General features: G+C 34.6%; 2 protein-coding genes and 1 long non-coding RNA gene across 3 annotated transcripts; all 3 read right to left on the bottom strand.

The window, feature by feature from the left end:
• Window positions 1–1,906: 1,906 nt before the first annotated feature.
• LOC102622231 (uncharacterized) lies at window positions 1,907–2,832 on the bottom strand. Its single transcript, XR_008054582.1, has 3 exons — window positions 2,763–2,832; window positions 2,552–2,638; window positions 1,907–2,445 (listed from the first exon to the last, which is right to left on the bottom strand). It is a non-coding gene; the product is annotated as an uncharacterized LOC102622231 (long non-coding RNA).
• Window positions 2,833–7,569: 4,737 nt separating this feature from the next.
• LOC127902211 (uncharacterized mitochondrial protein AtMg00300-like) lies at window positions 7,570–8,013 on the bottom strand. The gene has a single exon (XM_052441035.1). The coding sequence runs from the start codon at window positions 8,011–8,013 to the stop codon at window positions 7,570–7,572; it is 444 nt and encodes a 147-aa protein (XP_052296995.1).
• Window positions 8,014–19,430: 11,417 nt separating this feature from the next.
• LOC127902212 (ubiquitin C-terminal hydrolase 12-like) lies at window positions 19,431–20,697 on the bottom strand. The gene is made up of 3 exons (XM_052441037.1): window positions 20,682–20,697; window positions 20,408–20,525; window positions 19,431–20,149 (listed from the first exon to the last, which is right to left on the bottom strand). The coding sequence occupies exons 1-3, from the start codon at window positions 20,695–20,697 to the stop codon at window positions 19,657–19,659; spliced, it is 627 nt and encodes a 208-aa protein (XP_052296997.1). The 3' UTR covers window positions 19,431–19,656.
• Between the last annotated feature and the right edge of the window lie 1,278 nt (window positions 20,698–21,975).

Raw genomic sequence — 21,975 nt, forward strand, 5'->3', positions numbered from 1 at the left:
GCATGGCAACAACTTTTCAAATATTTGTGCCACCAACCTCCAATTTGTAGAGAAAAAAAACGTGTGAAAATAAGCTTTGTGGGCTGACTTTTCAACACCGTGAACACCGTCACTAGCGACTTTAGATTCTTCACATGAAATAATTGGTGATTTCACATCTAATGTTTCCTACAATAAAGAAATATACATACAAAAGCCCAGTGTAAGATCGAATTGTCTTAATTGTAAAGTCACTCATAAGAATCACATAATGATTTCATTGTACATGTACATATTGGGGAATCAAAATTTGTGTGATGGACATACGGTAAGTATCAGGACTTTCGTGACGTACAAAAATGATAAGAATGAAGATCATGATAAATTTCAGAGAACAAGGTCACCGCGAAATACAAAAATTACAAGAATGAAGAGCATTGTTATTTAATGCATATATTACAATAACCAAAACGATTTTCAAATACAAATATAGAAAAAATCAAGACTATCGACTGAGAATGAATCTTAGGTTAAGCATATAAGACTTGGATATCTTTCAGTAAACTCTTGAGTATGAGTTAGGTGGACTTTTGTATGATATTAGATTCACATACACCAGTGGGGCACACTACTTTTCCATGTGTCAATGATTAGTTAAAAAAAAACGTTTTGCAGGTGATTGTGTAATAAGGAAATGTCCCACATTAGATAGGAATGAATTTTAGGTTTAATATGTAAGGCTCTCGTATTCTAATTTGAGTATGAATTAAGTTCCCAGGCTTCCAGATACTAACTAATGGAATCATATATATCTTGTATATTTAATTTTAGATAAGCACCCTCAAATTATCCTTCCATGTGACAATTACTAGTAAAAAAAAAAAAAAGCATTTGCTTCGACGAGATGGTGATTAATGAATTTTAGTTGAAGTATATAAGTATTAGGCCAACTTTCAACTCCTGTGCTGTTTATACTAACCTTATTGATACCCATAATTTCATTTCAGTCAAAATTTTATTGTTCAAGCTATATTGTGTGATTCTTTTATATATAAAAAACTCCTTTTCGACAAACACATTACGTTGGACTAGCATTAAAGAAAAATTATATGCACCCCTATCCATGCAATTTTTTGGACAAGTTTGTGATTATTTGATTTTTATTTACTCCAATGTTATCTTGAATCTTGTAAATCATTTGAAAATACATTATGCAAAAAGCCAATCTCAGTGAATATAACTATATATGTGGAACCTGATTTAAAAAACGAACAGGAAAGATACAAAAGTGTTAAACAAAGAACTAAATTGCAAAATCTTTAAGGTAACGAAAAAGAACAGCGTCAAAGGTGCAGCAAAATTTTCTATGAACTCATTTGTACAAATTGGTGCAGCATATAAATGCTTAATGCTTCGGTACATACATTGCTAGGATGAAAACGTAAAATAATAAAAATAAATAATGTGGGGTGTGAGATTTTTTCATTCAATCATTACAGTTGTATATGTCATATCAGTTTGAGTTTAATCAAAAGGTTATGGCTCTATATTCTAGGTTATGTTTTTGAGTAATTTTTTTTTACTGACCTTTCTGCCACCTACAGTTTCTTTTACTTTATCCTCACTCCTGGACTCCGTGATTCGAATGTCATCCTGAATCATGTAAATTGTTTAAAATATATCAAACAGAAGTTGTAAGCCAATCTATGTGACTACAAATATAAAGAACATGATTTACGATAGAACAAGAAAGACATAAATTGTCAAACAAATATAATGCCATTACAAAATTCTTTAATTACAAAAAATGTTAAACTAAAAGTTCACTTTGTATCTGACATATCATATAACAAATTTACTGATAATCATTATAACATAAGTGCTAACTAATAAAATGCTGTACTTTTAATTTAAATACAGCCGATGACAATGTGATTATTGTACTAAACCTGCCGGCTTCTGCTAAAATACAAAAGAACCGTTCATCTTACTACATTTGTTCCACTTGCAATTCTAATTAATTGCCAAAATGATTTTTTTAAAGAAAAAAAAAACGTAAGGTTTGACAAACCCCAAATTGAATTTTTTCTCCTTACTTCTCAAGTTTTGAGTCCAAGTGGCCAACCTTAAAAATGCTGTCTAAAATCACCTGGCCAAGATACTAAAATGATTTATTTTTGGTCTATTTAGAAAATCAAAGGGAAAATGAGGATTATCTCCCTGTTGTTTCGGCAATCCCTTCTCCCAAAAAAAAAAAAAAAAGCCTTGGGCTATCCTCATGAGCTAATATTTGAGTATAAGTTATGCTCTAGTATTTATAGACAACAACTGAATCATGTATGTCCTTATGTATGTAGTCCATTTCAGAATGATGTTGGCACATAAGTTTACACTTACCTTATTGTCTTCCACAATTTCTTTTGCTTTATCCTCACTCGTCTCTAGTTTCAGCATGTCATCCTGAATCTTGTATATCATATAAAAGAATAAAATATATTCTTAAATGATGTGAGTCACTATTTCAGATAGAAGGAGCTCAAGTCTCTGTATCTCTGAGTTTGATCTAACTAACCATGAGGACCGGTCCAGGAACAGCGTTACCAATCATCTCATCAGATTCTTCACTCGAAACAACTGATGTTTTTGCATCAAAAGTTTCCTACAATAAAGAAATATACATTCACACAAAAAATTAATGAAGAGAAATTGATTTAATCTTGTGTTAAGAGTACGTAGTAATTGGAGGACATGTGTCATAAAATTGAAAGAGCTCAAATCCCTACATTTTTTCGTTTTTTCTGTTTAGCAGTGAGAACCGAACCACGAACACTGTCACCAACCACCTTAGAACCTAGAACCAAAAAAAGAATGAGAAAGACCAAAAAGAAAGAAAAATTAGAAATTTTTGTTTTATTGCAGTATTTATGCCAGTCTCAAATCATAAACAAATTGTGCAGCATTTAATTGGACATGGCTTTAGCTGAAAGTTTTACAATTGAATTAGTATTTGTATATTCGTCAATTTATAAACTACTCCAAAATCTGAGTCACATTTTTTTTTTTTTTTTGTGTCAGTTTAGCATTACTCGTAACTAAATCGATATAAATAAGAATTTTTGATCTTTTCTTCTTTACTAGATACTTGATTGCAGTCGATACACCTCTCTGCAACCAAGGCTGTATCGATTAAATTTGCACTCTTCGAGTGAGGGCTGACTCCAAAAGAAATTCACGAAGATGAGCAAAAGTGGGGAGAGAGATTGAGAGTGAGAGAAGAGTAGAGAAAAGTTAAAAAGAAATGATTCATTCTGGATTCCCTTTTGCACGAATTAGTTGTGCTATACATATACTCCTCTGTCTTTTGGCCTTTAAAAGAATACAGCTCAGCATAACTTTGTAACAGAAAATATGACAGCAACATAAACCAGCAAAATATAAAGCTCTATCAATTTCACTATACGACATAATCTTTAAACCACCCAGGGGGCCTTCTCACTCTTGTGCCGGTATACCCTTCCTCACGAGCCACTTCTACTTCAACTTGTGATGAGGCTTCCTTCATGGGCTGCACACAATTAGACTCATCGATGGGCTGCCCTTCTGGTAAACAATCCGGTTGATCCAGCTGAATGTGGAAGGTTGTATCATCCCGTCCAGCTTCAAAACTCACCTTGTCCTCAAGGTGAAAATCGGGATAAAGCTTACAGAAGGTTTCGAACTCTTCCCAAGTAGAATCTTCAGGCGATCTGTCCTGCCATTGAACCAGAATTTGGCGACATCTCATTCCTTGTTTAAGCACAGTTCTAATAGCGCAAACTGCGGCAGAGAGATATAATGGCTGATTGCCCACACTAGTTGATGGCAAGGAATGGTGATCAGGTGTATGAGAACCAAGAAAGGGTTTGAGAAGTGAAATGTGAAACATTGGATGGATCTTGGAACCACTGGGCAAGGCAAGCTTATAAGCTACAGGGCCAACTCGAGCGAGTACAGGAAAGGGGCCATAATACCGTTTAGCTAGCTTTTGACAAGAACGAGTTGCCACGGTATTTTGGCGGTATGGCTGAAGCTTCACTAGAACCTGGTCCCCAACAGCAAACTGAGCTTCGCGTCTATGTGCATTAGCCTTTTGAATCATGCGATGTTGAGCTTGACGCAAATTCTCTTTCAAGGAACGAAGTAAGGCATCCCGTTCACATAATGCTTCATCAAGAGCTTGGATTGAAGTGGAGCCCTTCGAGTAAGGAGGAATTGCTAGAGGTGGTCGCCCAAAAAGAGCTTGAAAAGGAGACATTTTGATGCTGCTGTGATAAGTAGAATTATAGGAAAACTCAGCCTGCCCAAGTAGAGATACCCATGAGTGTGGTTTGTCTTGGGTGAAAGCGCGAAGATATTGCTCCAGGCCCCGATTGACAACCTCCGATTGCCCATCTGTTTGTGGATGATAGGCTGTACTGTGGCGAAGGGTAGTGCCACTTAACTCAAATAACTTCTTCCAAAAATTGCTCAAGAACACAGGGTCGCGATTAGAAATAATAGAAGTCGGAAACCCATGAAGCTTTATTACTATATCCACGAATAATTTGGCTGTCTTCACTGCTGTAAATTGAGTGGGAAGGGATCCGAAGTGTGCTGATTTCGTAAGGCGATCAACCACTATTAATATCACCGTGAAACCTCGCGAAACTAGAAGGCCAGTAATGAAATCCATAGTGAGTTCGTCCCAAACTAAAGTGGGGATAGGAAGCGGTTGCAGTGGACCTGCTGGTGCTTGAGTAGAATATTTAGTCTGTTGGCACACAAGGCATTCAGCCACAAATCGCTCAACGTCCATACGCATTTTAGGCCAAAAAAAATTAGATGCCAAGTGGACCAGTGTGCGTTTAATGCCTACATGCCTTGCAAGCGGAGTAGAGTGGAATTCATCCAATAGAACTGCTTTCAAGGATGATGATAGACTGATATAGTAACAATTACGATAAAAAAGGACCCCATTATGCCGCGAATAATCCTGTGAAAGAGACCCCGCAGCAAACTGATGATGAAGATCAATCATTTCCGGAAGTGTGGAATTCTCTAGTTTTAGTGTTGCTAACAACTCAAACGACGGACGACTAAGGAGGGGTAAACAAGAAGCAGTCACTATTGGTGTTTCCTCACTAGCCTCGTCATGAATTCGTGATAAGGCGTCGGCTGCAAGATTGGTACAGCCCGATTTATACTCAATGCGGAAGTGATAGCCAAGTAATTTTCTGATGTAGACTTGCTGATCCGGAGTTTGAACTACCTGCTGGAGAAGTTCCTTAATGCTCTTATGGTCAGTTCGGATTACAAAAAATCTGCCCAACAAGTATTGTCGCCATTTGTGCACCGCTTCAACAATAGCGGTTAATTCCTTGATGTAGGTAGAAGAAGCACGAAGTTGAAGACCTAATTTCTTACTGAAATAAGATATGGGGCGCCCCGATTGCATAAGCACAGCCCTGATACCCACATTAGAGGCGTCAGTCTCAAGAATGAAGTCGGAGTCAAAATCTGGTAGCCGCAACACAGGGGCTTCCACCATTGCTCTCTTAAGAGCTTCAAATGCGTCAGCTGCTGCTGGTGTCCACTGGAAGGCATATTTACAAAGCAAATCGGTAAGTGGGGCTGCTAAAGACGCATATCTACGAATAAACCGCCGGTAATAACTCGTCAAACCCAAAAAACCTTGAAGTTGTTTTGTAGTCTGAGGAGTTGGCCAACGAACCATAGCTGTAATTTTCTGAGGATCGGCCCGTACACCAAAGGCTGAAATAATATGGCCCAGGTAATCGATAGCGTCTTGGCAAAACAAGCATTTGGATAGCTTGACAAAGAACTGGTGAAAATGAAGGCACCACAAGACTCGCTGAAGGTGCTGCAAATGTTCCTCTGCTGTAGCACTATAAACCAAAATGTCATAAAAAAAACAATCACAAATTTACGCAAAAATGAAGCGAAAATCTGGTTCATAGTAGCTTGGAAGGTAGAAGGCGGGTTTGTTAACCCAAACGGCATGACGGGGAACTCGTAATGGCCCTCATGAGTGCGAAAAGTCATTTTATAAATGTCGCAGCGGTGCACGCGAATCTGATGGTAACCAGCCTGTAAATCCAACTTGTTAAAGATTGCTGCCCCGCCTAATTCATCGAATAATTCGTCGATAGTCGGGATGGAGAATTTATCTTTAATGGTGGCGGCATTCAAAGCCCTGTAATCAACAATAGGTCCCATTTTTTTTTTTTAACAACAAGACCGGTGACGAAAATGGACTTTGACTCGGTTGAATGATGCCTTGTTCTAACATTTCACGGATCCATTTTTCCATCTCATTTTTTTGGAAATGGGGGTAGCGATATGGGCGCACATTTATGGGAGTGGTGTTGGGGAGGAGGTGGATTTTGTGATCAATTGTGCGATGTGGCGGCCGGGTAGTAGGGGGAAGAAATAAGTTACGGTATGTGTGTAGAAGATCAACAAAGGGTGCGGTTAAATGTAGAGGTAAATGTCAGCACAAGTCTGGCTTTATTTCTTGGTGGTTCTTTCTCTGAAGCTCTAGCCTTCAACTTGAAAATCCACTTGCTGCCAACTAGTTTCTTGTTAGATGGTCTGTCCACTAAGATCCAGGTATTATTCTTCTTTAAAGAGACTATTTCTTCCTGCATTACAGCATACCATTTCAACTTATCCTCACATCTCATAGCTTCTTTATAGCTCAAAGGCTCTCCACCATTTACTTCATCAGCTACTGTCAGTGCATAGGAAATGAGGTCAGCTATGCCATACTTCTTTGGCATTTTAATGGCTCTCCTCTCTCTGTCCCTAGCAAGTTGATATATTTCCAGTTCTGATAGTTGCTTTCTTTCCTTGGATTGGTCTAATGGTTGCTCAGGTGGCTTACAACTACCAGAATGCTTTATGTTCTGTCCAGCACTTTCTTCTTCCTCTGTTTCAGCAGCTTCAATCTTAGTTTCAACCTTTGACTGAAGCATTTACTCTTCATCAAAGGTGACATCCCCACTGATTAGTATCCTAGATGGTTTGCCATTAAGGGTCCATATTTTGTATCCCTTAATGCCTTCAGGATAGCCCAAAAAAATACCCTTTGACAGCCCTTGGTTCAAGCTTACCTTGCTTTATGTGTGCATAGGCTGTGAACCCAAAGATCCTCAAATTACTCAAGTTTGGTGGCTTCCCAGACCAAAGCTCCTGAGGTGTCTTAAAGCCTAGAGCTGAGGATGGACTTCTGTTTATCAAGTAGGCAGCTGTTGTGACTGCTTCTGCCCAAAAACCTTTGGATAGGTTTGCATTCAGCAGCATGCACCTTACCCTCTCTATTATGGTTATGTTCATTCTTTCTGCCAACCCATTTTACTGTGGAGTGTAGGTGACAGTTATATGCCTTGCAATGCCCTTATATTTGCAGAAATCTTCAAACTCGTTGCTGCAATACTACATCCCATTGTCTGTCCTGAGCCTCTTTATTTTCTTATCAATTTGATTTTCAATGAGAGTTATCCATTCCTTAAACTTCCCTAGTGCTTCATTTTTGTGTTTCAAAATATAGATCTAAACCTTCCTAGAGAAGTCATCTATAAAGGACACAAAGTACCTAGCTCCACCTAAAGATGGAACTTGTGATGGCCCCCAAAGGTCTGAGTGAATGTAATCTAGAGTCTGCTTGGTCTCTTTCCTCCCCAAACTGAATTTCAGTCTTGTGGCCTTCCCAAACACACATTTCTCACAGAATTTTAAGGAAGTAACTTTGTCATCACCAAGCAAACCTTGATTGCTTAGCTCCTTGAGACCTCTTTCACTAATATGAGCTAGTCTCATGTGCCAGAGCTTGGTTTTATCTCTGGTCACACTTGTTGAGATCCCTTGTTCAGTTGAGGATCCAACAAGTATGTACAACCCATTTTTCCTAACCCCTTTCATTACAATCTTACCCTGATCCAAGACCTGTATCTCTCCATTTTCAGCCTTAATAATACACCCTGCTTGGTCAACCATTCCTAGAGATATCAAGTTTCATTTCTGTTCAGGGACATATCTTACTGGGTGCAAATCTCTAGTGACACCATCATGCAATTTTAAGCTAATGGTTCATATTCCAGCCACCTTGCAAGATAGGTTATTTCCTAACAATACCTTCCCACCATTTACACTTTTAAAGGTCTTAAAGAAGCTTTTATTTGGACACATGTGGAATGAACAACCAGAGTCCAGAATCCACTCGCCAGTTGGGTGCCTCTCTGCAGCCACTAAGACATCTGCTTCATTATAGTCACATTCATCTTCAGAGGCAACATCAGCCTTCCCATTTGATTTCTTTTGCAGTTCCTCTAGTTTTTTTTTCTCAAAGCAATCCTTAATATAGTGCCCCTCCTTTTGACAGAAGTAACACTTCCTCTTCTTCTTCTTCTTATCAGTTTTATCTTTCTGGCTATTGTTCTTCTTCTGCTTGTTGAATTTCTTTTCTGGCTTTCCTTTGGCAACTAGACCTTCTGCATTGCTTTGATCTTTCAATTCTGCCCTTTTCTTCAAATCCTTGGATTCCAGAGCATCTTTGACATCCTTCAATAAGAGGGTTTGTCTGCTATAGAGGAGAGTATCTACAAAGTGTTCATAAGATTCTGGAAGGGAACTTAACAAAATGAGTGCCCTGTCTTCATCTTCAAGAATTATGTTCACATTCTCGAGATCAAGAATGAGTTTATTGAACTCATCCACATGATCTTTCATGGCTACTCCATCTTTCATCAAGAATGCGTATAATCTCCTCTTCATATACAGCCTCTTTGCTAATGATTTCTTCAGAAACATTTCTTCTAGTTTGGCCCACAACCCAGATGCAGTTCTTTCTCTGGATACCTCTCTCAAGACTTCATTAGAGAGATGCAAGATAATCGTGCTATGAGCTTTGTTGTTTATGATTCTCTGATCTGCAACAAAGCTCGAAGAACCTTCTGCTTTCTCTTTTTTGGCCATTGGATCTTCTCTATCATCGAGGGCACTGTTAAGCCCTTGCTGAATTAGAATTGCTCTCATCTTCAAACTCCAGAGATAGAAATCATTATCTCCATTGAACTTTTCAAGATCAACTTTGGTGCTTGCCATCTTTGAGTCTGATCCCAAACAACACCAGGCTCTGATACCAGTTTGTTATAGTAAACGAGTTTATTTCACTCTCTTGACCAAGAATTAAGCAACCCACAAAACCAGAATTGACAGAAAACAAGATTAAGAAAAGAATAAAGATGAACAGAGCAATCAAAAGATTCTCAACACACCAAGAAACTAACATGGTTCAGCTCCACAAAGGAACCTACATCCACGGCTGTAAAAAGCCAACAAGGGCAAAAGTTTTATTGAACAACAAGAAGATGATGGTTTTCAATACAGTCACCAATTACAGATTAAAACCTATCTAATCTTTAGTGTTTCCTCTCTGTAAATTCTCTTTGATTTTATGTGTATTTAACTAGCTTAGAGACAGCTCCTATATGTATGCTTCTCACGTGTGTATCCACTTGCAATGAGTCAGTCTGTTATTTAACTAACTAACCAACTCTAAAATTTGGATCCCATTTATGCCAGCTCACCTGCCACCTCAGCATGTCCATAACAGATTATAACTAATTTCGGCTTCACATTGGTTTTGCATTTCTTTCTCAAAGAGCATCAAATTCCTTATCTACACATTCGAGAATAGCACTTAAGGATATATTACTTGTTCCATCAATTACCAAAAATCTACTAAGCATTTCTAAACTGACATATGATAACCCTATAACTGTTGAATTTTGTGGGAATGTTTGTTTTGTGAAGGACATGAAGGGACAAGTTCTGCTGCAGGGACTTGCTGAAAAAGGTCTATACAAGCTGCTGCTGAGTTCTAATCCCTCTTCTTCATTTTCTTCATCTCATCTTTGTCATACTCAACTAAATAAACCTGTCTCAATGTTGTCTAGCTTTCAAAGCTTTGATAGTCCTTCTAAAGCTTATTATCATTCTGTTTCCAATAAATGCAAAACCAAATCTGATGTAATGACATTGTTACATAGAAAATTTGGTCATCCAAGTTCAATGATTCTGATGCATTTAGCTAAGTCTTGCAAGCAATTAAAAATCTCTCAAAAAGATATTGTGTCTTGTACAAATTCTTTGTGTGAGGCATGTCAGTTAGGCAAAGTTCACAGGCAAAGTTTTCCAGCAACTGAAACAAAAACAAAAGGAGTATTAGAACTTATTCATACTGATTTGTGGGGACCTTCACCCACTGTATCTAGAAATGGATACAAGTATTACATTAGTTTTGTGGATGATTACACTAGATACACCTGGATCTATCCACTTAAGCTTAAATCACAAGCATTTGAAGTTTTCAAATTATTCAAGGCAGAAGTTGAAAATCAGCTTAATACCAAGATTAAGGAATTGTAATCTGATCTGAGGGGAGAGTTTAGAGTATTCAGTGATTTTCTCAATCAAAATGGGATCAAATTTAGACATTCATGCCCTTATACTCATCACCAGAATGGTCTTGTTGAGAGGAAACACAGACACATAATTGAATTAGCATTAACACTCTTAGCTCAAGCTAATCTCCCTTTTCAGTTTTGGTAGAAAGCTGTTCACACAGCAGTATATTATATTAATAGGTTACCAACACCTGTTCTTAAGCTTTTATCTCCTTATGAAAAGCTCTTTAAGCACAAACCAGATTATTCATTTCTTAAGTGTTTTGGTTGCCTATGTTATCCATATATGAGAGATTTTAATAAACATAAATTTGATTTTCACACCACTAAATGCATCTTCATTGGCTATAATCCTTCTTACAAGGGTTACAAGTGTTTAACAAGCTCAGGAAAAATTCATATCCTAAGGCATGTTATCTTTAATGAAAATACATTCCCTTACTCAACCAATAAAGTCTTTCATTCATCTAAGAACAGTTCAAATTTTGAATTATCAGTGTCAACCTTTTCCCAGCAACAAATTTATCATCTCTCCACATTATCCTTAACTGACAGCAGCTTGGAAGATCTTCAATCAGCAAGTTCAAAAAGCAATGAACAAGTACCTTCTGTTTCTGCACACACAAATAATCTGCATCAACAAGAGCATTCTCAAACTACAATATCAGAACATTCCTCATTAACCATACCATTGTCTCTGTCATCAATATCGCATGCCCAATCTGCATCTGTAAAACCTATGATTTCCATTTTCCCACCAGCTGAAAACTTTAGACCATAATCCATGGTTTCCTTTAAGTACCTTAGAACTCGTTTACAGGCCATTATGTGCTGCAATGTTGGAGCTATCACATATTGACTGAGTTTGTGCACAACAAAGGCTATTTCTGGTCTGGTTAACACCAAATATTGCAAGCCTCTAACCAAACCTCTGTAACTGGTTGCATCCTCAACATACTGACCTAAATAACCTTTAACCTCCTTTGGAAGTTTCAGTCCAGTCACTATAGGAGTATCATATCCTTTACAATCCAACATATCAGCCTTAGACAAGAGATCATTAATATACTTGAGATCATTAATATACTTTCTCTGAGATAGGTACATACAACCATCAACATAAGAGACTTCTATCCCAAGAAAGTATGATAGTATTCCTAGATCCTTTAAAGCAAATGTCTTACTGAATTCTAAGATAAATTTCTCTAATTCTCCACTGTCAGGTCCTGTAATAAGTATATCATCCACATATATAAGCACAAGTATTATTGAGCCTTGAATCTCTTTGAAGAAGAGAGAAGTATCAGCTCTAGAATTTTGAAAACCCCAATTACTTATCAGACAATTTTTCAACTTGTCATACCAAGCTCTAGGAGCTTGTTTTAAGCCATACAAAGCCTTCTTCAACTTGCATACAAAGCTGGATTTTTTATCATCAAGGAAACCTACTGGCTGATGCATATAAACATCTTCTGTCAACTCTCCATTTAAGAAGGTATTATTGACATCCACTGGCCTTATTTTCCACTTATTCATCACAGCCAAACTAAAAATAAGTCTTACTGTGCAGGCCTTTACCATAGGACTAAAAGTCTCAAACTAGTCAATACCCTCAGTTGGCTGGAAACCCTTTGCAACTAACCTGGCTTTGCATTTAGCTACACTCCCATCTGTGTTTTGTTTGATTCTGAACACCCATTTACTATCAACAACCTTGTATGCCTCTGAAAATGGTACCAGTGACCATGTTTCATTCCTAAGCAAAGCTTCATATTCATCTCTCATGGCTTGGTGCCAATTCTGATCACTTAGAGCTTCTTGAACAGTACTAGGTTCTTTGTTGGTTAAGGTGGTTATGTAAACTTTTGGCTTGAAGATTCCAGATTTCGATCTGGTTACCATTGAATATAATGGTTGTGAAGGAAGGTTTCTGGTTTGAGTTTGATTTAAGTGCTGGGAAGTAGATAGTTGTGGTTCATTTTGTGGTTGTAATTCAGTTTGTTGTTGTGTTGGTGACAAGATCTAGTGCCGAAAGCGAATACAAAGCTTTGGCTTCTGCAAGTGCAGAAATAGCATGGATTCAATCTTTGTTCAGTGAGCTGAATATAAGATGTATCTCAGTACCTATCATCTGGTGTGACAACATGAGTGCAACAAAGTTAGCTAAAAATCCAATCTATCATTCACGTACAAAACATATTGAACTAGATATGCATTTTGTCAAAGATAAGGTTTTAGCAGAGGAGCTGGAAATTCACTTCATTCCAAGTGAAGAACAAATAGCTGATGTCTTAACAAAACCTCTCACATTCATTCATTTTAATTACTTTCGAAACAAACTCAATGTGGAGCCATGTCCTTTGAGTTTGAGGGGGGCTGTTAAGGAAGCTCATAACGTGTACAAGCAGTCAGCTCAAGGTTAGCACGTGGGAGAATTTGTTGAGCTGAAGTTAGTTAAGTAAGCAGTGCCAGCTCAGCAAATTTAGTTAAGGCTTACTGAGATTTTATTCTGATTAGTTTTCTTTTCTGTTAACAATGTATAAAAGGTGTGCTTTGTACTCATTTGAGAATTAATAAAAGAAGAGATAAAATCCAGAATATGCTCTGAAGTTTTCTCAGTAAAACAGAGCAAACTTTCTTAGTAACCAAACAATACAGATCAGTAGAGTTTATGTTTTCTTTCAGTACAGATATGAGTTTAAAAATGGCTACATGAACTTATTAATAGAACAAAAAATAAAAAATTAAATAGAAAAGAAAAGAAAATGTTGACCTGGCCATTTTTTTTCTTTTCGCTGAAGCCTTTGTCGTCCTTGCCTAGTTTTCTGGTTGTATGAATTTGTCTGATAAGAAGAAACTAGAAAAACAAAATGATAGATTTTGGATTTACCATTTGTTCCTTTTCCAATTCTAATTAACTTCCAAAATAATGTATTTTTTGAGTCTAATAAAAAATAAAAAATAGTATATCAGTTAAAAAATGACACGTGCCCATATATAATATCGGTAAAAAAGAGCTCAATTCCCTAAATACCTCAGTATCTACATGAACAGAACCATAAACATAGTCACCAATCACCTCATAACCTAGAAAACAAAATGGAGAGTGTGAAAGACGAATCAAACAGAAAGAAAACAAATAGATGGACGAAGACGAATACACGAGAATTTATCAACTCCTCCAAAATCACTTGTAACTAAAAACAAATACACAAGAATTGATGATTTTTTTATCGTTATTTGAAGATGCTACCACCTATCTTCACTTGGTATACTAAGATAGTGAGAACGACCAAATAAGAAACACGAGGGATCCATCATTTTATACTTTCAAACAACTGTTCTTTAATATTAAAGAGGATGTGCTCCATTATGTGATCGACCGCTCATGTGGAGGTGGTGACACTGACCCACACAAGTATTATTCTAGATAAACAACATTTAAATACATACATACATATATATATAATCATTCTCAAGTGCAGACATCCGCATTTTTCTTAATGCGAATACACTATTAAACCCGTGCGGTTTAAAAGAGTTAAAAATCAACTTTCTTAAACTCCGCAGTTTTAAATTGTCTGCATTGAAAAAAAAACGAGGGCACCCGCACTAGATAAAAACTACATACATACACGCATACATACATACATACATACATACATATACACACACATTATACTGCTTGACAAGACGCATGTCAAGAACTCATTGGCAGGACCGTCGGGCCTACACAGTCCATACATATATATATATATATATACAGACACACCCGCACACACACACACAAAGTAAATTGAAAATTTTACCTTAATGAAATAAAAGAAAGAGAGAAGAAAAAAGACTGTATACAAAAAAGAAAACAAAAAAGAAAGAAAAAACGAATTGCCATTTTACCTGGCCAAGCTTTTCTGTTTCGTTGAAGCCTTTGTCGTCCTGTCTTTGTTTTCTGGTTGTGAGAGCTTGTCTAAGGAAAAAATGAAAAAAAATAAAACAAACCATATATATGGACTAAATTGATAAATTTTGAGAATGCAGGAATATTGGCTCATGAGTGAGTAATTAACTCAAATTGTAAGGACTAAGTGAGTGTTATTCCTAAAAAATTTTAATATCATAATAGTGGATATAGTCATCAAACGATGTAAAAAAAGCATCTAATAAAAGAGAAGGAATTGAATCCTACCAGTATCGGAGGTAATAATTGTTGGAAATATCCTCCAATTTCGTTCATTGTTTCTTATATTTGATTCATGTTTAATTTGCTTAATTTCTCTGTTCTTTACTTCCTTATCCGCTTCATCAACCTTCAATGAAATTAAATAATATAGAATTAAAAATGGTAGGAAGTAAATTGTTTTGTTAACTTCTAATCTAAAGAAAGTGTCAACCTTTTCCTTTTTCTTTTTTATATTGCCGTAATGGAATGGAATTTACACTGACCTTGTTCTCGTTGTTGTATCTGCAGTGGCTTCTGCTTCAATTAGAAACACACTCTTTGACAATATTGAAGGACATGCATTGTGAATGAAGCTCGTGAGAATTAATTCTTTTTATTTTATTTTGAGTTGTCGTTGGACCTTGATAATGAAAATGGTCTGCTGGATGGAGCGATCAAATAAATTTATCGCGGGGAATTTTCATTTTTCATTTTTTTTTAAAGAAAGAGAAGGTTGTTGACCGAAACATCAGGTTGAGTAGTCGCATGCCTACCAAAAAGTCAAGATGATTGGAAGATAGGAAAATGAGGATTAGGCCCTGCTTTCCGGTAAAACCAAGCCAATTTTTTTTAATGTTTTAAAGTAAGCATAAATATCCTTATTATTATACCACTTATCATGATGTTAGCTTTTGAATTTAAATGTTTTAGAAATATTCTACCATCATCATAAGGGTAAAAGTATAATTTAATTTATAACATATGAAATTAAAACAAACAAAATCATATTTTTATCAACAAATAATTAAACAAAAAATAAAAATCTATCCCAAAAAAAAAAATATTTGGGACATCCTGTACTTACCAACTCATAAACAGCTTGAAATTGAAAACATTTCAACATTTTTTTTTTTGAAACAGAAACATAAAACATAAAAAGGTTGGTAGAATCAAATCAAGTTAAACTTTATTCAGTATCTCCACAAAGCACAAACCACATATCTGTTCCTCCAAAAAATCTTAAAATCTTTGCCAAAGCAACACATAAGGGAAAGTTATGGGTCATTTAAGAAATGAAGGAAATCTTCAAAACAAGCAAATCAAGGAAAATCCAATTATGGCGTGCAATGGTGTGCGCCAGGTTCCATTACACTACTAAATTATATAGCTTAATAACTTTGTCGGACTTTAACAAATCCAAGATTCTGAATTGCAACACTTATAGATATATATACATACTTACATACATACATATATATATTCCTAGATACAAGCATCTTCATTTTTTTAATGCTAACACCCATTAAGCTATATAGTTTAATAGATTTATTGTTCAATTCACTATAAAGCCATATGATTTAATAGCTTCTCTACAGTGACTCTATTAAACTATATGGTTTGATAATGAGTGTGCATGAAAAAAAAAAAAAGAGATGCCGGCATGAAAGGACTATATATATAACTTCTTCGGTCTAGATGCCCAATTGAGAATTTCGTACAGGTTCATTATTACACCATATGGTATAATGGTAAATCATATGTAATACACATTTAGGTATCGGATCCTAGATTTGTTGAAGTCTGAAAAAGCTATTAGCCCATATGCTTTAATAGTGTAATGACATTATATTATTAAATTATATCACCCACACACACATATATATGTATATATATGAAAATTCTAACACAAGGATGTTTGCATGAAACAAAGTGCGAAATGTTTAGTAAGCTGATCAAAATTACCAAAAGGAAAGTCATCAATAGCCAAATCAACAAGGGGTTTATCACTTCACACAACTTGCTCAAGTCAAAACTATTTGTCAAGGAATAATTCCAGCACAATTTTAAACTTGAATGCCAAAATCATGTCGGAATATTTCATTCTGTTTTACAAAGATATTGTGCAATAGTTTAGGAAGTATTCACTTATTATCCTTTAATTTTTTTTTATAAGTATTCTTCTTTAATGTTATTAAGTCTTTTAACGGCTAGTTAGCATTTATTTGTATAAATAACTCTGTAAATTTCATTAATAAACATAACAAGTATTATATTCTTCATTGAAGTTTTTCAAATCAATATTTTACAATCCAACAAAATGATTTTCAACATTATAAAATGATTAATGATATCGTAAAATACCAAATTCGCATTTTATTTTGCCCACATATATATTAATAATTTATTTAGTCTTTTTATTAATTGAAAAAGGAAATTTCACTCAATGAAGGGGCCGTAACCCGCCTTATCCCAAGTGACTGTAGGCGTAAAGCCAAAAACACAAATTGACAACATCTTGAGGACCCCATTATGTTTGAAACTGAAAGGGAAAATACAAATAATTATAGATCATAGAGGAACATATGATTAAAGAAAGACTTTACTGAAAGGCAAAAATGTATGTACATATATAAAAATATACACACATATAGGCGTGACCGCGCTTCTCTCTACAAACTTCTAATTTTTTTTTCTTGAATAATTTTTCATGGCATGAACACGTAACTTATACAATATTCAATTAAAAAATCCAACTGTCAATAAAACGAATAAACAAAGATTATAAATGCATTTGACTTAAAAATAAAAGAAGACTATAATTTAGGTGGTCCATAAAACATTTTGAAGATAACATACTTTAGCCTGGAGCACATCCGATGACGATGCCATTATATGAGCATATTACAAAGTCAATGTATCCTGCAGTGGGATCAATAAAGAAATGAAGGAGGAAAGAACATTAATATAAAAATTACTTAAAATTACTTAGTCAAAGTATTTCCTGGCCAGCTAAAGGGCATTTGAGGCCTTAGCCAATTTTTCTTTTTTCATAAGGCCTCTTAACATTAATATCAAAATTACTTAAAATTTTTCACGAAATTTTTTTTGTTGATAGAGTGATTTCGGGTGAATTTAGGATTGTTGTAACTGGTAACTTATAAAAAGATTTTGGGCTAATTTAATATTATTGTAACTAACGAAATAAGTTACTTCTATTGTGCGTATGAAATAAGCCACTGAACAAAAATACAATCGAGTGTTTAGTGAACTATGTCGTTATGATTACTATGAGTTTCAAATGCAAAATATTTACATTTGGTAAATTTTATTACTAAAGTGTTTGTTTTATTGTTTAATGACTACAATGGACCGAATTTAATTTTTTTTCTAGAGAAAATTTAATAAATTTTCAGAAATATTTTTTTAAAGCACGCAAATTTACTTGAATTGAAAAAAATTCAATTACTTAAAATATAAGGAAATTAATAATGGTTATAAAAAATAATAAAATTCATACACACACACACACATTAAGTAATATGAAGTTGTGTTAAGTGTTCGCTTTAGATCCGAAATTAAATGGTGTTGAAATAAGTTTACAACATTGTAAAAGTTCCTTTACGATGTTGTAAATCTGTTCCAGATTTTATTGCCGGACTTTAATTCTAAATTGAAATATTTTTGGTTGTGGTAATATGGTAGATTTATGATTTTTATATTATTGTTTATAGAAAAACATGATATCATTATTTTATTGAAATAATAAGGTTATACTAGGAACTTTAAAAGAGTATGGTGACTTATTTTGTAAGTTTCTTTTAAAAAATATTCTTGTACTTCCTCTTAAAAGGTCAATAATCTTTTCACCCCCCCCCCAATTTTTGTAAATCTACCTGCTTTTAGAAAGTAATTACAAAAAATTCAGATTATTTTTAAAAACTTTCAAATAAAAAAGAATTTTTTAGAACTAATTAATTAAATTTATCTTAATTTATATTTTTGCAACTTAGATATTTTATTATATTTGACTACTAAAGTTGCTTTACCCTAAGTTTAAATTTATCATTTTACATTTATAAGGTAATTAACTTCAATCTTTTTAATTTTATACAATATTTATTATTTCTAAATGATGTGTCAATACTAAATTATTGGTATGATTATTAATTTTTAATTAACAAACATAATGTCTAAATTATCAGGATATCAAATTCATGTCATTTACGTCTACAATACTGAAAACTATTATATTTCATATAAAAACATTAGATTATAAATCACAAGATTAAATACCAAAATTATTCTATACGAGAATTAATAAATATTCTCAGGTCAATTAATTTGGTCATTTTATGTCAAGAAAATTATCAATGATCCATCTTAAGTTTATTTTGTGTTCAAAAATACTAAAAAAGTTTTAATTTGTTTCAGTTTAATTTCACCCTAAGTTTACAAATTGTATCAACATAATTAAATAGAAAAATTGATAAAACAGAAACAAAGAGATAAAATTATCGTTACAAAACTATAAAACAAAAACAAACACAAATGACAATGGTGGTCATTTTATAAGGTAATTTTTTTCTCGAATAGTTGATAGAAATTACAAACTTAGGATGGATGATTGAACAAATTCTAACTTTTATAGTATTTTTTAACAAAATGTAAACTTATGATGAATGGCTAATAATAAGCTTTTATGTCGTAATGATAAAACAGTCAAATAAAAGTTATGTTAAAGCAACATTTATGATAAAAATTGGTCAAAGAAAACAAAAGGAAAGACTACAAGAAGGGTGAATTAATTAAATGCACTAATTTTTTTGCTAATTTGTATTTATTAAAAATAATGAGTACAAAGTGTATACATTTTCCAAGAAATGGGTGAGTTTACGCAATAAGTAAGGTGAAAATATCCCTGGTCTTTTTAAAATAAAAAATGTTAGCTTAGTATAGGTGTCACGTTTGGGAGCTACAAAATAAATTTTCTTGGTCAACCACATTGGTTGAACCGCCGAAATAAGGGAAAATTTTATTTATTTATTACAAGGAGGCAATTACACTCAATCTTAAACTTTTTACCAGCCTTACCCCTCGTAATAACAAAGTGCATTAAGCCAAAAACAGAAAGAGCGACAACGTCTTGAATTCTGAAGCTAAACCTTCATTCACTAATAAAAAAGAAAAAACAGTTACTAAGAGGAACCAGCGATGAAACAAAGACTTAAGACTTTATTCCAAATTCAGGAGGATACCTAAACAGGGTACACGATCGATAATAAGAGTTTTAATTGATTTGATGAAAGCAGTGAATAAGCAACCAACGAATTGGTTGCAACCACAATCAATTCCTCTTTCTCTAATAACAGCAAGGGAGTCTTCCTTGGAAAGAGTTCCGTCAGTGTCGGTAGGTTTAATAACATGAACCTCAGCACCAAATGTACATGTATTATTAAGAAGGTACCCTTTTAAATGTTGATTAAATTCTGCTAGGGTAAGAAATTTGCCGAAGCCCCATTCACTGGTATGCTGATCAAAGGTCCTCACTGGAGATTTAGCATCTTGGACTGCCAAGTAATCCTTCCTAATCTGATCATAAACAAACAATCTGTAGTAGACATTAACACTCCAAGCAGCATTAGAATAAGAATTGCTTTCATCTATTTTCAGGTAAAGAGAAAGATGATCGCTGCTCTCGTTCCCCTTTGGGTAAAAAACCAATCTCCTGCCATTAAATTCAAGAAAAATTATATTAGTCGCCAAACAATTACATATTTCATCTTCGGACACACAGAGAGTCTTTGAGTCCGGGTACTCTCAGTGGAATTCATATCATACGATAAAGAAGAATTTTGATCCAGTTTATTTTATAATCTTCTATCGAATATCTACTACTAATCATAATCATAACAACAAAAAAAAAACTCAGCACTGACTTCAAACCTGATAAAGAAAGCAAGCATGCACAAACGTGCAGACGCACCAATAGTAGCCTCCGGATACGAAAACACCAGATTCAAATCTATCCACTGTTAAGTCTGCTAGTAGATTGAATGATTTTATTTTAAATATGTAGTCAGCTGGAGGAAGACTCCTTTTTCCTTCTCAAAATTTCTGAAATTGAGAATACACTGTATTAATGAAAGAGTTGATTAGATTGATCACTTGGCTACGTCTACAAATTTTGTAGGGAAAAATATATATAGACAAGAGCTTAACATTAATTTTTAGAGAAGTAGGAGGATTAATAAACGTACCGTTATCGTTAGCCATTGTCAAATTCCCGAATTCTCAAGTATTTACCGCAGGATTAAAGTCAAATAGGAACAATTCTTCAGAGAAACGCTCTGGTCGAAGAACTCCAAACTGCATTAAAAATCCATTCTAGATCGTCCAAACGACTAATTAGAATGGACATATTGAAATTAAATCATAAATCTAATGGCAATCATTTTCCAGTACATAATCTAGATGTCACTTTAAATTTCGCGAAACATGCTCGTGCAATTAACAGGTGTATTTTTTTTCTCAAATTCACACGTACGAAGAACTTAATACCAAGTTAATTAGGGCTTCACTTATTAAATTCACTTTCAATGAATTTAACTTTCTTTTCTTCTAAAAAGAAAAAAGGAAAAAAGAAAATTCTACCTCTGAATTTTAAAATATATCCATGTCCTTTCAAACATGGATAATGTCAAGAGATCAATGAGAACAAGTTTTCGACAAACGTCCAGGCTGGACTAGTGAACATTTCGTGAATCCATTCTAGATCGTCCAAACGACTGATTAATGAGAACAAGCTGAGATTGGATCTAATGGCCATCATTTTCAGGTACAAAATCTAAATGTTATTTGTAATTTCGTGAAACATGCCAGCGCAATTAAATAACCTCAAATTTACGCTTACCATTAATTAGGGCTTCACTTCCAATAAATGTGATTTTCTTTTCTTGCGAAAAGAAAGAAAATGACAGTGCAATTAAACAGACGTGAATTCTCAAATTCACACATATGACCTATCTAGTCTTGTGTCTTGTTTTGGTCCACCTTAATCCCATTAATTATAGGGTCTCATTTACGAAAGTGCACCAAATGTTACTTTCAATGAACGAATGAATGAACGAATGCGACTTTCCGATCATGAAAAACAAAAAACAAAAAAAAAAAAAGGAAAGAGGAAAGAAACTAAAATTTTAGAAAAAATTCATCCCCTTACAAATACGGGTAAAGTCAAGATATCAATGGGAACCATTTCAGAGAAATTAATATGCACGCCAGAATTGTGCAAATTGCGTTACATCCACGAGTATGGACAAAATAAATTATAACTAGTGGCTCACCAACTCATAATTAGAGATGGCAGAAAAGCTCACCCGGATCGGACCCGGCGTGTGCGGTCCGGGTTGCATGAATGGAAAAAATGGATCCGGACATTGATTTTCAATGCCCGGCTGCTTCTGGGCACGGGTCCGGTCACAGCACCAAGAACCCGGAATCCGGACCCTTGCCCGGTTTTTTATTAAGTTAAAAAAAAAAAGGAAAATATAA

Source organism: Citrus sinensis, chromosome 5 (assembly GCF_022201045.2).
Source record: "Citrus sinensis cultivar Valencia sweet orange chromosome 5, DVS_A1.0, whole genome shotgun sequence".
Lineage (NCBI taxonomy): Eukaryota > Viridiplantae > Streptophyta > Magnoliopsida > Sapindales > Rutaceae > Citrus > Citrus sinensis.